At 43.8% G+C, this 14,923-nt stretch overlaps 1 protein-coding gene across 5 annotated transcripts in view; it reads left to right on the forward strand.

Moving 5' to 3' along the window:
* Positions 1–14,923, forward strand: part of mxt (Eukaryotic translation initiation factor mextil) — a 172,346-nt gene that overhangs the window by 146,059 nt on the left and 11,364 nt on the right. For all 5 annotated transcript variants that reach the window (XM_075877529.1, XM_075877532.1, XM_075877530.1 and 2 more), the window contains 3 exons: positions 3,887–3,962; positions 14,324–14,412; positions 14,489–14,677. In XM_075877529.1, the coding sequence (XP_075733644.1) occupies positions 3,887–3,962; positions 14,324–14,412; positions 14,489–14,677 (354 nt within the window). The remainder of the gene's footprint in view (positions 1–3,886; positions 3,963–14,323; positions 14,413–14,488; positions 14,678–14,923) is intronic.

Raw genomic sequence — 14,923 nt, forward strand, 5'->3', positions numbered from 1 at the left:
GCTTTTTCAAGCTCCCAGGACAACATAATTGTCACTGACTGCTCCAAAGCGAGGTTTGTCTGTTCCAAAATTAAAATTTCGTTCCTCCGAAAACTGCTCCCAATTCAATTTCAGCTGTCTCACCCCTGATAATGAAAAACAAGGTGCGAACTGCAAGTTGCCACACTTTATTTCGCAAGAAAATTGTCTGTAAACTTGTCTTGCTTCTTGCACGTCATCCTGTTCCAGTTATTCTCAATATCATTGAAGCTTTTCAAATAAGCCTTCTTCCGCCACAACATTGATTGACGCAGAATACTGATGAAAGCTTTGTAACACAGCAAAAAGGTGGGTAGCGGCAGCAGCGAAGGCATTGGCACATTCATAACCGCACAGCTACACTTCCGCGGCACCAGCAACGGCAGCCAAAATCCCAGCTTTGATGCAGTGAGAAACAGCTACGTCGTCATCTGTACCGATGTAGTAGCTCACCGTCGGAGATGGTGCCCGGAAACGCTGATAAGTCACAGAATTTATTGAGGTACTGGATGTCGTTGTCAGCGGTCATGACGCACCCGAAGTCGTCACCTGGCCTGCAGGGAATATTTACGACAGTGCTTTACTTGACATCCCTCTAAGCGGCAGTCATCATTCTTATCACTACGTGAGGGTCAACACTCAGTTCCACTCCCGAATGAGGATTTATTAGGAATGAGGCGAGAAGTACACAAGACCACAAGGCATAAAAGACACAGTGCCGAGTTCGTCTGAGTTCCCGCCATTGACATGTTGGCAATATCGATTTGGCAGCCGCTGCTTTCAGCGGCTTTGATGCAAAAAGATAAAAACAAGCATAGCCTTTGATAAATGTGTTTTAAAACCGAAAACACTAAAAATACGCCACAAGGTTGCACATCTCGAAGGCCATGCTTTTCAGGCTCGCTCGCCATTGTGCTCTAACAAACAAAGAAGGGAATTCGAACATTGCATTGAAATCACCAAGTCACTTCACATTCTCTTTTCGGTGCCCTCTGCAATCAGTCTTTTGGAAAACACTATGCCCGCGCACTAAGACCTGTAGGCCATGCATCAAACGTACAGATGTAGTCGCAAGTGCCGTGCAGCGAACTTCATCAGCGCAATGGAATAACACAGTTTTTTTTGTCGCCTGTGCAGAAAAAAGGATTGGAACTTGTTATAACATGGCCTTAAATTGATTAATATTTGCTAGGAAAAATGCACTTTCTGGGTTTCGGCATCAATCCATATAGCGGATGTCTCACTCTGTGGGAGTTCAATATACGGGTGTGCCGGTCTCATACCTTTGCATGGGAAATTCAAAGAGATTTTTCAACTGTTCGATATAGCTAATAGTTCGATATATCCGAGTTTGATATATCCGGTATCGAAAAGGATCATGAACCACATTCTCGAGCTTGGTGGGAAAACACATCCGGCATAATTCATACACTGCTAGTCTAGAATGAGAGTGCTAAGTTGCCATTTCTTGAGGTGCCCTCTTAAAGGCCTTTGCTCACTCTTTTCAATGTGCAGGGAGCTGGGGCTGCCTGCTGTTTGCTGTCAAACAACATTCTATTTGCGTATAGCCAACATGAATCAACAGCGGCATTTGTACCAGATTCAAAGTTGTTCACTCATATCTGTTCGAACGGTTGCAAAAAACTTGCAGATGATGAAAACTGATAAACTCGGCCTAGATATATTCTTCAGTTGCAAGACGCACAAGGATGGCATGCCGTTCCGGGTGATTATTTTGCAAAAACGTGAAAAATTCGACGTGAAAAATTTGTACTATTCTTTATGTAACAATACGTTTCTAGAGTTTGTGGAACAGTCTATACTTGAACATGATGCAGTGGCCTTTCAGGTATGTCAGTGCAGGGTTTATTTATATTTATTGGCTTTATACTGAACGTCCATATTTGTTCATTGGAACACTTACATCCAAAAACAGGTTATTTGTATTGGTTTGGCTATTGCACCCGTACTTAGTGATATTTTTATGGCCCACTTGGATCGAACAATTGCTCAGAAGTTCTTGGGAACTAAGGTTTTACAAATGTTCAGGTTTGTTGACTATTGTTTGATAGTTTTGAAATGTGATGCCAAAGAATTTCAAAGTTTTTTTTAGTTGACACTTAAAGTATTTGAGACAGTTTGTTGGCCCCTAAACTTTCACACCAAAATGCCACGTGGGAACACGCCCAGGTTCCTTGATCATTGGTTAAAATTTCATGATGATCACGTTTGGTGGCTTTATGAGTCCAGGAGCAAAATGCCATTGTTGCCTTACTCTTTCGCACATACTAAAGTAGTCAAGATGTCTGTTGCACGTATGTGCCTTTTAATTCCATAAAGAAATTGTGTTTTCACTTCATGCAGAAGAGCTTCGAGCAACAGGTTTTGCGACTGCAGGCAGCAGGTTACCCGTGATGTTTGGTTATAGCCGTCGCCAAATCACTCCTATAGGGACCTAAAAAAACAAAATAGGCAGCGTAATGACACTTCCCTGCAGCAGCGGAACACAACTGTTGTCCCCTATATCCATGGTGTGGCACACAATTTTAAAAAAATTGGAAATAAGGTTGGTGTACAAGTGGTCATGTCTGTTCAGAGAAACTCTCAAAAATATGTTGCGAAACCTCTCCTGTTTTGAAAGAAAAGAATGGTTGCCAAATTAATCATCACAATAAATATGTTGAGTGTGCACTTTCTGTTGTTTATAGATTTCCCTTGTCCTGCGGCCTCGCTTATCTTGGGCATACTGAAAGGTGCATTAATGAGAGGTTCAAAGAACACCATAATAAAGTGCAAAAAGTGACAGGTGGTCACTTGGTGATCCACTGTGAGGAGTGTGATTGTGTGCCATATTTCAACAACACTTGCGTGTTGTATCGTGACAGAGATTTATGAACCTGTTTGATTGTTGAATCAGCAGAAATAACGCATGGTGACTTTGAGTGTCTTAGTGCACCTTCTATCTAGGTCATGCATAATTAACTTTGTTTTTTAGGTTGGTGTGATTAATAATAATAGATGAGTAATGTACAGCACTGCACGTGCGCTTTTTGTCATTCTGCATTTTATTACTATTCTTTCTCTTCTTTCACCCCTTTATATACTCTGACATTTGCAATAACTGTTTAGTTGAAGTTAAGCGCTTGTCTCGTGTTCCTGTGTTAAAGTTGTGCGCTTCCTACTAAAATGAATTCATACTAACTGGTCCGATATAATTGTTTACCCTGAGACAGCTTTGTGCACGTGACCTCGATCATGCCAGATGAATTGCGACATGTGTTGTATCACCAAAAGAGATAAGACTGCTGGCCGGCGCACGCAAGACAAGCAACAAAATGCTTTCTGGCAATGTCATCTGCGGTGGCTGGAGAAACCATTCATATAACACAAATCACAGCGCAAGATATATAATGTAGTCCGTTTGAAACATCCTTATAATTTGTATTATCGCAAAGTTTTATCAATCGTAATCGTGTTGTCGCAATTATACTGCCCTGTAATATTCATTCAAATATTTGAAGTGCTCAAATTTTTGCACAAGCATATAAAAGTTGGAATAAAAAATTTAAATATACACCTGAAGCAGAGTCTCTCCTAAAGATAATAAAAGAACAAAATTTAAAAAGTAATTTGTTGTGGTGGTGGATTGATTGCCCCAGCAGTTTACAGTCACTGAAATGCTTGCCTTGAAGGCCTATTTGGCCGCATGCTGCTATTTGTGGTGTCATTCCCATGCATATTCAGGCAGAAAGGAAAGACTGTATATGTTGTTGATACTGTCATAGCTATCAATGTTTTAATTTCGTTGATGCTATTGTTGAAGAAGCATAATAGTGGTGTGCACTTGTTCGGAATTTTTTTTTTCCAGGAAAAAGAGGTGAACATGTCGCCTAAGCACGTATCTCGGTCGAGCAGCGTAGTGAAGAACTTACCTGCACAAATCGGTACGTCTCACTAAGCTGGAATTTCAGTGGTGTTTTACTCAGACTTTTTTTACTGTAAATACCACGTAAAAGCTGAAAGAATCTGTCTTTTCATTTGCTTGCAACAAGCTGTTATGAACATTCACTGTAGTGGATCTAGGTCTGCCATGGATATTTAGATGGACATTGTTCACTGTTCTTGCAATTACATTGTACTTCACTATGCCATGAAACAGAATTCAGAGATTATGCTAATGTAGGGTGGGGTTGAGAATTCAGACTTACGCTTATTGTGTGCATTAGCTGTAAGCTAGGAAGGATTAAACGAGTGTGTTCATTTGTGCATTCGCAGCTCACCTATACGCAAGATGTGTACTGCACAGAACAATGATCAAATTTTCGATGAGGAGGACATCATTATCAGTGCTATTTCAGAAGCAGAAGGAGCAGTCCAGGAGCAGAGGGCGCTTTCATAAGTCGAAGAATGTCTAGTGCTGTCACAGAAACCAGAAAAAAAGCTGCATATATTAGCTCTGAAATAGGCTGGACATTCTCACATGAAGGCCGCTTAAATATTGCTTGTGTTTCGGCACCTTGAAGAGTAGAATTATTTTTACAGTGAAGCTGTCTGAAGCCAGCCTGATTGTTCGCAGAAAAACTCCTAGCGGGTTCTACGTGCACAGAAATACGGCAAGCCTCTCTACTGACCACTGGTTCGCTTAAAAGGAAAAAGCCATCAGTGTGCAAAAGCTTGTGTCAAAAAATTGACTAAAGTGAAAGACTTAAGTGAACTGACATGTTTTTTACTTCTAAAATGTGTCTTTTGTTAATAACATGAGCAATAATACACTCCTTATTGATGGTAATGGTGCGAAACGAGTGAGAAAAGTCTCTCAAAGCTCAGCATTAAGGAGCAATTTTTGTGACACAAATAAACATTCAAATGATACATTACACAGCTTCGTTGATCGACATCTTCATGTAGTATAAGGGCCGAAGATTTTCATGTAATCAATATCTGGATGTTTCATGTGCCACAAAGAAACTCATTGCAAGGCTCGTGCTTTGGCACTCTGCATTTATACCTTTATATTGGAGCTTTTTCCTTACAGTGGGAAAGTTAAATGCCTTTTTTTTTAGTGTGTGTGTTTTAGTTAGGAAATTTTTTTTGCAACAGCTACTTAGATTACTATGTGACTCAGTATATGAAAGGGAATGCATAGTACAGTTATTTCAAATGCTCTTAATTTTAATACACCTCAAAGGCCATTTGTCTTTTGAAGATAATTTATTCATTAAAAAAAGAAAAAGCAGAAAAAGATTCTCAGAAAAACTTTTGTACCAGAAGTGAAAACTTTGGCAAAAGCTTTTTAAGCAAAATGTCCAAATATACAGCATGTAGGAATATTGCTTGGCAGTTTTTATTTAAAGAAATATAACTACAGATCAAATACTGGTTGACTTAAGAAAGGTTACCTGACACATAGTGGCACATCCATACCTTGGTTTCAGTTTAAAAAATGTGGCTAGAACACACACTTCAAAAGCACATTTTGGAAAGTAAACAGTGATTGGGGAGCACATAAAAAATACTAAACATAAGCAAATACTAACTCCTTCCAATCAAAGTGGCTAAGTGACATCGATCACTCAGTCATCACTGCTCATGGAGTGAATATGGTTCTAGATGGATACTGTCACGCACCAAGAGCCGTAGAGACAAGACAGGAATAGCGGGGCAGAAAGACACGATTGTGTATCTTCAGAATGAGGCGCTAACCACACAGAGAGAAACGGTACCTATAGTGCACATGGCATATGCAGGTGCAAAAAAAATTGTCTGAGGTTGGTCATAAGAGTAAAAGCCATTAACTAAGTTCACGGTTCGTTCGAGATCCAACGGACAATGTCAAAAAAAAGAAAATGTTTGCTGCCCGGGCACAATAAGGCGAGTATCACCGCGTAATATAAGGTTTTAGGCGGATGACATGCACAATCTCTGTTCGTGGTGAGTGGCGTTGGGTTGTTGCCGAGCCTCCGTCTGGAATAACTTTGTAGTTGACCTCGTTCAACTGCCGTAGTACTTTGTAGGGTCGGAAGTACTTGCTCAGGAGTTTTTTGTTCAGACCTCGCCGTCTAACAGGAGTCCAAACCCACACTTGGTCGCCAGGTTGATAGGAGACTTGTCGATGGTGGATATTGTACCTTCGGGCCTCTTCACATTGCTGCGATCTTATGTGCACGCGACCTAATTGACGTGCTTCCTCTGCACGCTGAATGTAATCGTCGACATCAGGAGTTAGTAGCTCTCTCTGGTCGATGTCACAAGGAATCATAGCGTCTAGCATGGTTTGCACGTCTCGACCGTAAACGAGGCGGAATGGTGCGAACCTTGTTTCCTGGGTTGTGGTGTTGTACGCAAACGTTACGTATGGCAGGATTTCGTCCCATGTTTTATGCTGCACATCCACGTACATAGAAATCATGTCCGCCAGCGTTTTGTTCAGCCTTTCTGTTAAGTCGTTACTCTGGGGGTGGTATGCGGTTGTCTTGCGGTGGTTCGTGTAACTGAGCTTGAAGATGTCGTCCAACAGTTTTGCCGTAAACGCTGTCCCTCGGTCAGTGATGATGAATGACGGGGCACCTTGACGAAGCATAATGTGGTGCATGAAAAACTGGGTGACTTCAGATGCTGTACCGCGTGGCAACGGTTTCGTTTCAGCGTAACGCGTCAAGTAACCAGTTGCGACGATGATCCACTTGTTTCCGGAGTAAGACAAAGGAAACGGTCCAAGGAGGTCCATCCCAGCTTGGTCAAACGGCGTATGCGGTGGATCGATGGGTTGTAAGAGGCCTGCAGGCTTTACAGGTGGTGACTTGCGACGCTGACATTCGCGGCATCCTTTCACGTAGCGTTTGACACAAGCTGCGAGTTTTGGCCAGAAATATATCTGTCAAACCCGGTCGAGCGTCTGTGAGTATCCCAGATGGCCGGATGTCGGCTCATCGTGACAGGCTAATAGGATGTCATCACGAAGGTCTTGAGGGACGACTAGAAGATAAGATCTGCTGCCAACACCGGTGTTTTTCTGGTATAATATGCCGTGTCGTAAGCACAATGACGGCAACGTACAGGAAAGTGGACGAGGAACAGACCCGGTGCTGCCTTCTAAATGATCGATGATGGGCCTCAACTCGGCGTCTGCTCATTGCTTACTGAGGAGGTCCGCCCCACTGAGAGTCAGGCGCTGTCGTCTTCTACAGCTGTGTGGTCGGATTCCAGAGGTGCCCGTGATAGCGTGTCGGCGTCTTCATGCTTTCTACCCGACTTGTATACGATGGTGAAATCGAACTCCTGAAGTCCAAGACTCCATCGTGCTAATCGCCCAGAGGGGTCGCGGAGGTTAACCAACCAACATAAAACGTGGTGATCAGTCACAACTTTGAATGGGTGCCCATAGAGATAAGGCCTGAACTTTGTAATGGCCCATATTACCGCGAGACATTCCTTCTCTGGCGTTGAATAGTTGGTTTCGGCACGTGATAGAGTGCAGCTCGCGTAGGCAATCACACGTTCGATCCCATCTTGTGTTTGCACCAGGATAGCTCCGAGACCAATGTTGCTTGCATCAGTGCGCACCTCTGTGTAAGCGTCCTCATCGAAATGACCGAGTACAGGAGGGGATGACAATCGATGTTGCAGTTCCGCAAAGGCAGTCGCTTGTTCGTCAGTCCACAGAAATGGGGTGTCGTCACGCGTAAGTCTGATGAGAGGCTCCGCAACCTTAGAGAAGTTTTCAATGAAGCCGCGATGGTATGCGCAGAGCCTAGAAATCGCCGAAGACTTTTTTTGTCTGTCGGAGCTTTAAAAGCGGCCACAGCGGCAGTCTTCTCGGGATCGGGCCGATTGCCTGCAGCGCTCACAACGTGACCAAAGAACTTCAGTTCATTGTAGCCGCAATGGCACTTCTCAGGCTTGAGGGTAAGGTCAACGGATCGTATGGCTTCAAAAACACTCCGAAGGCGACGAAGGTGCTCGTCAAACGTTTCTGAAAAGACAACATCATCTAGATAGACGAGGCAACCTTTCCACTTGAGGTCAGTGAGAACGGTATCCATCATTCGTTGGAATGTGGCTGGAGCGGAACAGAGGCCGAACGGGCGCACTCGGGATTCATACAGGTCATCAGGAGTTACAAAAGCCGTTTTTTCGCGGTCACGTTCATCGACTTCAATTTGCCAATAACCACTTTTGAGGTCGATTGAGGAAAAGTACTTTGCTCGCTTCAGCCTGTCAAGAGAATCGTCCACTCGAGACAACGGGTACACGTCTTTCTTTGTGACGTTATTCAGCTTCCTATAATCGACACAAAAGTGAAGTGTACCATCCTTCTTCTTTACAAGGACCACTGGCGATGACCAAGGGCTGCTTGATGGCTGTATTACACCGTCTTGAAGCATTTCCTTCACTTGCTTTTGAATCGCGCGTCGCTCGGTTGGTGAAACGCGGTAAGGCTGTTGCCGTATAGGGTGCGCGTCACCGTAGGTGGTGATACGGTGTTTGGTAATCGATGTTTGACGGATTCTCGAACGTGCAAAACAGGCGTGGAATTCTATCAACAGGTCATTAAGCCTTCGTTTGTTTTCGTCAGAAAGCGTTGGATTTATATTGACGCCCCGGAGAGGTGCTTCGGCATTATCGGTTGCCTCGGAAGCAAAACACTCAGTCACATTGGTTACTGGGTAGGCATAGGCGATGACAGTACGAGGGAAAAGGTGTCGGCGCTCGTAGCTGAAGTTCGTAACAAGTACCTCGCAGTGGCCAGCCTGTAGGTCTACTAGGCTTCGTGCTACGCAGAGACCTTGGAAAAAGAGTAGGGATCGATTGCTTTCCGCCACCATTTCACCGTGTGCTGATTTGTTACACACCACTTGAACCATAACACTTGAGCGCGGTGGTATCGTCACAGCATCGTCAATTACCCGCAGACATACTCCATCATGGCTGGGATTATGCTCTGGTGTGGCGCTTTTTGTCGAGAATGTGACGAGGCGTTGTCAAATGTCGATGATAGCACTGTGCTCCCTCAGGAAGTCCATGCCAATGATCAGGTCTCGAGAACACTGACAGAGAACGCTCAAGCTGACAACGAAGGTAGAACCACGAATCTGTATTTGTGCTGTGCAAACGCCGAGTGGCATGACGATGTGCCCGCCAGCAGTACGAATTGGCCTGAGGTTCCAAGGCATCGTCACTTTCTTTAGGAAAGCAGCCTGTTTTTCACTTATTATAGAAAAATCCGCACCCGTGTCAACTAAAGCACCGACTTTGCGACCGTCGAGCAGCACTGGAATGTCTAATTAAATCTTTGCGAAACCAGCTGGTGTCGTCGTCGGAGAATCGTCAGTTTGCGGAAGCGTCGGTAGGAGGCCTTGAGCTTGTCCAGTATGAGCGGCCTCGCCCCCGAAGGTTGCTGTGGTTAGTTTTCCCGGCGTGGACTGGGTGACCGACCCTGCGCCACGCTCGAATACGTGCGGCGATTAGGAGAAAATCGCCGCGGTGACGGGGAGCGTGACTGGTGCAAGGATGAAGATGACGAAGTTCCGCGCTGTTGAGCTACGTACTCTTCAATTTCAGGGGGCCGCTGACCGAACCTCGGTGGTGGTGAGTTCGTCGAAAATCCGCGTAGTCCAAGTTGTCGATAAGGACACTGTCGGTACAGGTGCCCAGCTTCACCACAGTGGAAGCAAACAGGACGTCGATCTGGCGCACGCCAGACGTCTGACTTCCGCGAGATCAGGCGAGGTGCGCTGTAATATGGCGCCGCTTGGACCGTCTGCAGCATGGCTGGGGCCACGGTGGGATGCGGAATTGCAGGCGTAACAGGTTGCCGCAAAGCTTGAGCATACGACATGCGGTGAAAGTCACCGGGTGGTTGATAATTCCGCATGCAAGGCGGTTCTCTTAAGGCATGCTGGACTTCATCTCGGACAATGCTGGACAACGAGGAGGTAGTGGGCTGCGAGGGCACTGACAGCTTCTGGAGTTCTTCGCGGATGACTGAACGTATGATCTCTTGGAAGAAATCCATTTGGCCACCGAAAGCTCCTAAGTAGTCCGTAGTTAAAGCGTTGACGTGCCGTTCGTATGACGGGGCCCGGTGCCTAAGAGTGCTTTCTATGGTGACGGCTTCCGTGAGAAATTCTGACACAGTCTTGGGTGGACTGCGTACAAGCCCACCGAAAAGCTGCTCTTTCACCCCGCGCATGAGGTACCTTACCTTCTTTTCTTCTGGCATGCCGAGGTCAGCTCAGTGGAAAAGGCGCGTCATTTCTTCGACATACATCGCAACCCCTTCGTTCGGCAATTGTATGCGGGACTGCAGATCGTGCTCAGCTCTCTCCCGACGGTCAGGGTTGGCATATGTCCCAAGAAGTCGGCGTTTGAGGTCTTCCCATGATGTAAGAATACCTGCCCGGTTCTCATACCAGACACGTGCGCCGTCCAAAAGACTGAAATAGACGTGCCGCAGTTTGTCTGCGTCGTCCCACTGGTTGTGCACGGCAACAAACTCGTAATGAACAAGCCAATCTTCTACATCAAGTGCAGTGCTATGAAAGGGATTTGGCGTTCGCGGTGTGAGTAAGGTGCAATGAAGCGGCGTTGTGCCGTTCGTACCGGTTGGGTTGGTGTCGGTAGGGCTGGTCGGAGCTGCCATGTTGTTGGCGAGCAGTCCAAACTCAAGGGATAGCCCTCCGATTCTTCTGCTGGCGCGATGCACAGGTGTGACTTACCGGTACGACGCTTGTGTTCCTGCTATGTGGAGTGGTACGGTGCATAGATTACCCAGCACCTCCACCAGTTTGTCACGCACCAAGAGCCGTAGAGACAAGACAGGAACAGCGGGGCAGAAAGACACGAGCATGTATCTTCAGAACGAGGCGCTAACCACACTTTTTCTTCGTTCTCTTTGCCCTTTTTGGCTCGCTAGGGCTTGCCGGCTCACAACTCTAGGTGGCAATATTCATGCCATCGGGCTAGGGCTAACGTGCACTTCAATCTTCGGGCTCATGCGCTCTTTAAGAATCATTGATGAAAATTTACGCCATCCAGAAACAACAGATATACTTTCTGTACATTCTCAAAGATGGTGCTGTAAGTTAATTAGTGCAGTGTGTTTTTAGAATTGGGCTTGCAAAAGCATTGTTCATCAGCGACCAGTATAAACTAGTCTGGTAAGCAAACAGGGTGTTCAAAATTATGTTTTATGGTTTTCTTGATATGAGACAGTCAGCACTGGCACAAAACACCTCCTCAATGTGCTGTGATAGTTCTGTACATCATTTAAGGAAACTGGGTAAGCCCTATACTCGCCATGTATTTAGGTGAAGTTTATGTACCTTTTTCTCTATAACCATAAGAGTTACAGTAATTATTTTACTTTCACTGTAATCATAAGCCATTCCTCTTTTTTATGAAGCAGACTTGGCGCTCAAAATTGTAACACCAATTTTTCGTAATTTTTTTTATTCAGGTACCTAGTTATCGACATCTGTTAGATGTCATGTTGAAGAAGAGCGCTTCCCTACACAACAATAATTCTGCTTCAGCATATTGCCTATTATGTTATCTAAATACTAGTCGAAATCTGTGATTCTAGGTACTGTGATTGCTGAGATAAAGGAGCATAAGTACAAAAAAGCATGTTTTTAGATAATCGCATTTAAAGTGTAAAATGTGCATTGTTTCAAAAGTACAACGCAATAACAGCTAATCAATGGGCCTGTTCAATAGCCACCAGCTCGATACTTACCGCTAATATAATTTTTCTCTTTTTTGTGTTGAAACGTCTTGCCTTGCGAGCCTTCTTTGTCGCCTGCTGTGCAGCCCTGTCAACAAAGTACTGTCAACGCAGCTCAAGGGTGCATAGCGTGCGTAGGCCCTGCACTGTGCAGTGCCCTCTCGAAATTCCTAAGGAGTTCAGCACATTGTCATCATTAAAAGTTAGCACAGCATCAAGAGTGCATATTTTGAGGGTTTGGTGTCCGAGAAAAACGTCTTTAGGAGTGCTCTCTCATACAATCATACAACAATTCGACGACTCGTTAGAGTTTAAAGGTTTTTTCATGAAGGCATTTGGGAAGAAATTTTGAAAGAGCTCATATGGATAAGTTGGCTTAACAGCCTCAATAACAGATGCTTTAAGGTGTTTTATATGAACAAATGGTTTACCATTCAACTGGGCTGTGTTTAATTTCCACCAAGTTTAGGTGTTTTTTAGGCAAGGGCACTAGGATAGATTGGTATCCTTTCATGCCACGTCAAAATAAGTTGCCCGAACAGCTTTTTGCATGTCTTTTAAGCTGGATCTCTTTTTTTTTTTTTTTTAACGGCCAAACGATAGTTTTCATGCTTGCCAATGATAACACCCTTAAGACGTCCCCGGCCAGGTATAAATGTCCTGGCATGAGGCCTCGGCTTTGTTTAGTTTTCACAATTCTGGGCCTATTCTTTAGTGAATGTGCCAAATACACTCCAGCTTGCAAACTGTAACTTCTTCATTCGGCTATGATGCGTGAACTGCAAGGAATCCTTTGCTACGTAAGAATAGAGGTATGGCAGGCTGCCACACAAGTTTAGAAATATGTCGTTTTTCGAGGGAAAGAAAATTACTCTGGGACAAACAAATGACTGATTCTGGTTCAGAAAAGGCTGTAGATTTCAAACAATTGAAAAAGAAAAAAATGAATTTTTTCAATATTTTTGCTTACCCTGTCCCTTTGATCTGACAGCAGGTCAAAGGCCAAGATGATAACAAAGATAATGACAGTTACACTTTTACTACTGGCTGGCGATAGCAAGCAATGACTGCTTGTCACATCGGAGAGAAACATTGCACCGATCCCCATCGCCTTGCATGTTCAATCATGAAAACCACAATTAATCTTTGTAGTGGGTCATACTAAAACCTCATTATAATAAAGTTGCAAATTACATGAAAATAAGGTCGTTATGTCCAAAAATTCATTATAAAAGTATATTCTCACACGAAATCTATTGTAAGACTATTTTTTATTTGCTTATTTATATCTGGGTTTGTTACATTCAAGTTTGAGTGTATCTCGATGCACAGCCATGCTAGAATGATTCTTCCAAGTGTAACTGTGTATAAACACGACTGCCTCCAACTTTTAAATAGAAACACGCCTTCTTGCTGCATTTGTTAAAAAGGTAATTAATAAATCTGAGTTAGTTGTGCAGCTGACATCAATCATTATTGTCTCACTTTGGGTGCCCCTGGATATACTAGTAATCTGCAAGGGGGGGGGGGGGGGGGGGGTTCAGGTTTTTCTGGGAGCTGAATTTTAAGAAAACCACAAAGCTTATCTCTGAACACTCAGTAGTACTTCGGTTGTGCTGTATCTGACTAATGTTATATCGACCAACTAGTCCCCAATGCAGGCTGTCATTTTCACTATCTGGAGTACCACAGTGCATGCAAGTTAATACAAATACCCAAGCACTTTCTCATTGCACCCCCGTTGAGATGCGAGGGCAACATTTCATTGAGCCTACTACCTCAGGCTCAGTAGCCCAGCACCATAGCCACCATTTTCCTGCAGTGGATACCAGTGACCTCCAATGCTGGCATTCACTCTGCGCATATACATATGTCTTGCTGAAAAGTTAGATTACTAAAAAAAAAAGAGAAAATATCTAAAACAAATTATTAGGTTCCCCCCATGAACTATACAACTTTTTATATTTTTAGATGGACTGCCTTAATGCCAAATCAGTAGCTGAAAACATGACTCAAATGCAGTTTTCAGACTTTCTTATAACTTTACAATTTTTTGGTTATGTGCAATACTATTTTTACTCTATTCCTAGCATATGCAGGTGCCATAAAAGTCATAAAGCATCTCAGATATGCCCTTTTTCTCATGTTAAAATAATTCTAAAAAGTTCTTAGCGAAAATTTCTGCTGTCTGATATTCATTTAGTTGTTCATTTGGTTTAACACTGAAATTTATATGGCATACCACAAACATGGCACTTTGGCACTGTGCAGTTCAGCGATCACAACAGGTAGTGCTGTAGGAGACACTGGTGACATTTTGTGGATTGCTTAAAAGTTGGTGTGCACTTAAGAGATGTTGTATTTGTAAATGCAGTGTCAATAGGAAAAATATGAGTATCAAAGAAGAACATATCTGTAAAAGAAGACTATGTCCAAAGTAAGTGTGGAATTTCTGGTTAAAGCTTGTAACGAACTCTGTAAATTTTATTTGCATATGCATTTGGTCTTACACAATTCATGGTAAAGACATGGCACAATTTATACATTGTGTCCTAATTTTTGTATGTGCATGGTTTGCAGCCACAAAGACGTCAAGTATTGTTGAGGTGCCTGGTCAGCCGACCAAACAGTTCAAGCGATCTGGGAGCTCACCAGAGTTTTCTGCCAAGGTAAGTAGTTTGGCATATTTGACAGTTACGCAAATGGTAATGTCTTATTTTTTCAACTGGCTGATTTTTTCTTCAGGCTGACCATCCTCAAGTGCCTTCATCTGCTTCGTTAGATGCTTCTGATGCACCCATTGAACCAGCGGCTGTGCGCAAATGCTATTCGCGAGATGCTCTTCTTCAGATGTCACTCTCGCCATTGGCCACGCAGATGCCTCCCGATTTCCCATCATTGGACCCCGAAGTGGCGAATGTGATGGTAAAGCAGGTATGTATAAATGCACATATTTCATGAACAATGTTGTCTTTCTTGTTCCACCAGAAAAAAAAAAAAAGGAGGAAAAATATTGGTAGCTAGCGTTGCCTCTGTATATAAAAGTAGCGATTTCTTTTCCTGTTTAGAAGGAGAGAAGTGAAAATGTAAGGGCTCATTTTCCTTGTTAGGCACAACATAAATGAGAACTAACAGACTACGATGCCAAGAGAAGTATAGAGAATGTTATTGGAGGCTATT

The sequence above is a fragment of the Rhipicephalus microplus genome, chromosome X (genome assembly GCF_043290135.1).
Source record: "Rhipicephalus microplus isolate Deutch F79 chromosome X, USDA_Rmic, whole genome shotgun sequence".
NCBI lineage: Eukaryota > Metazoa > Arthropoda > Arachnida > Ixodida > Ixodidae > Rhipicephalus > Rhipicephalus microplus.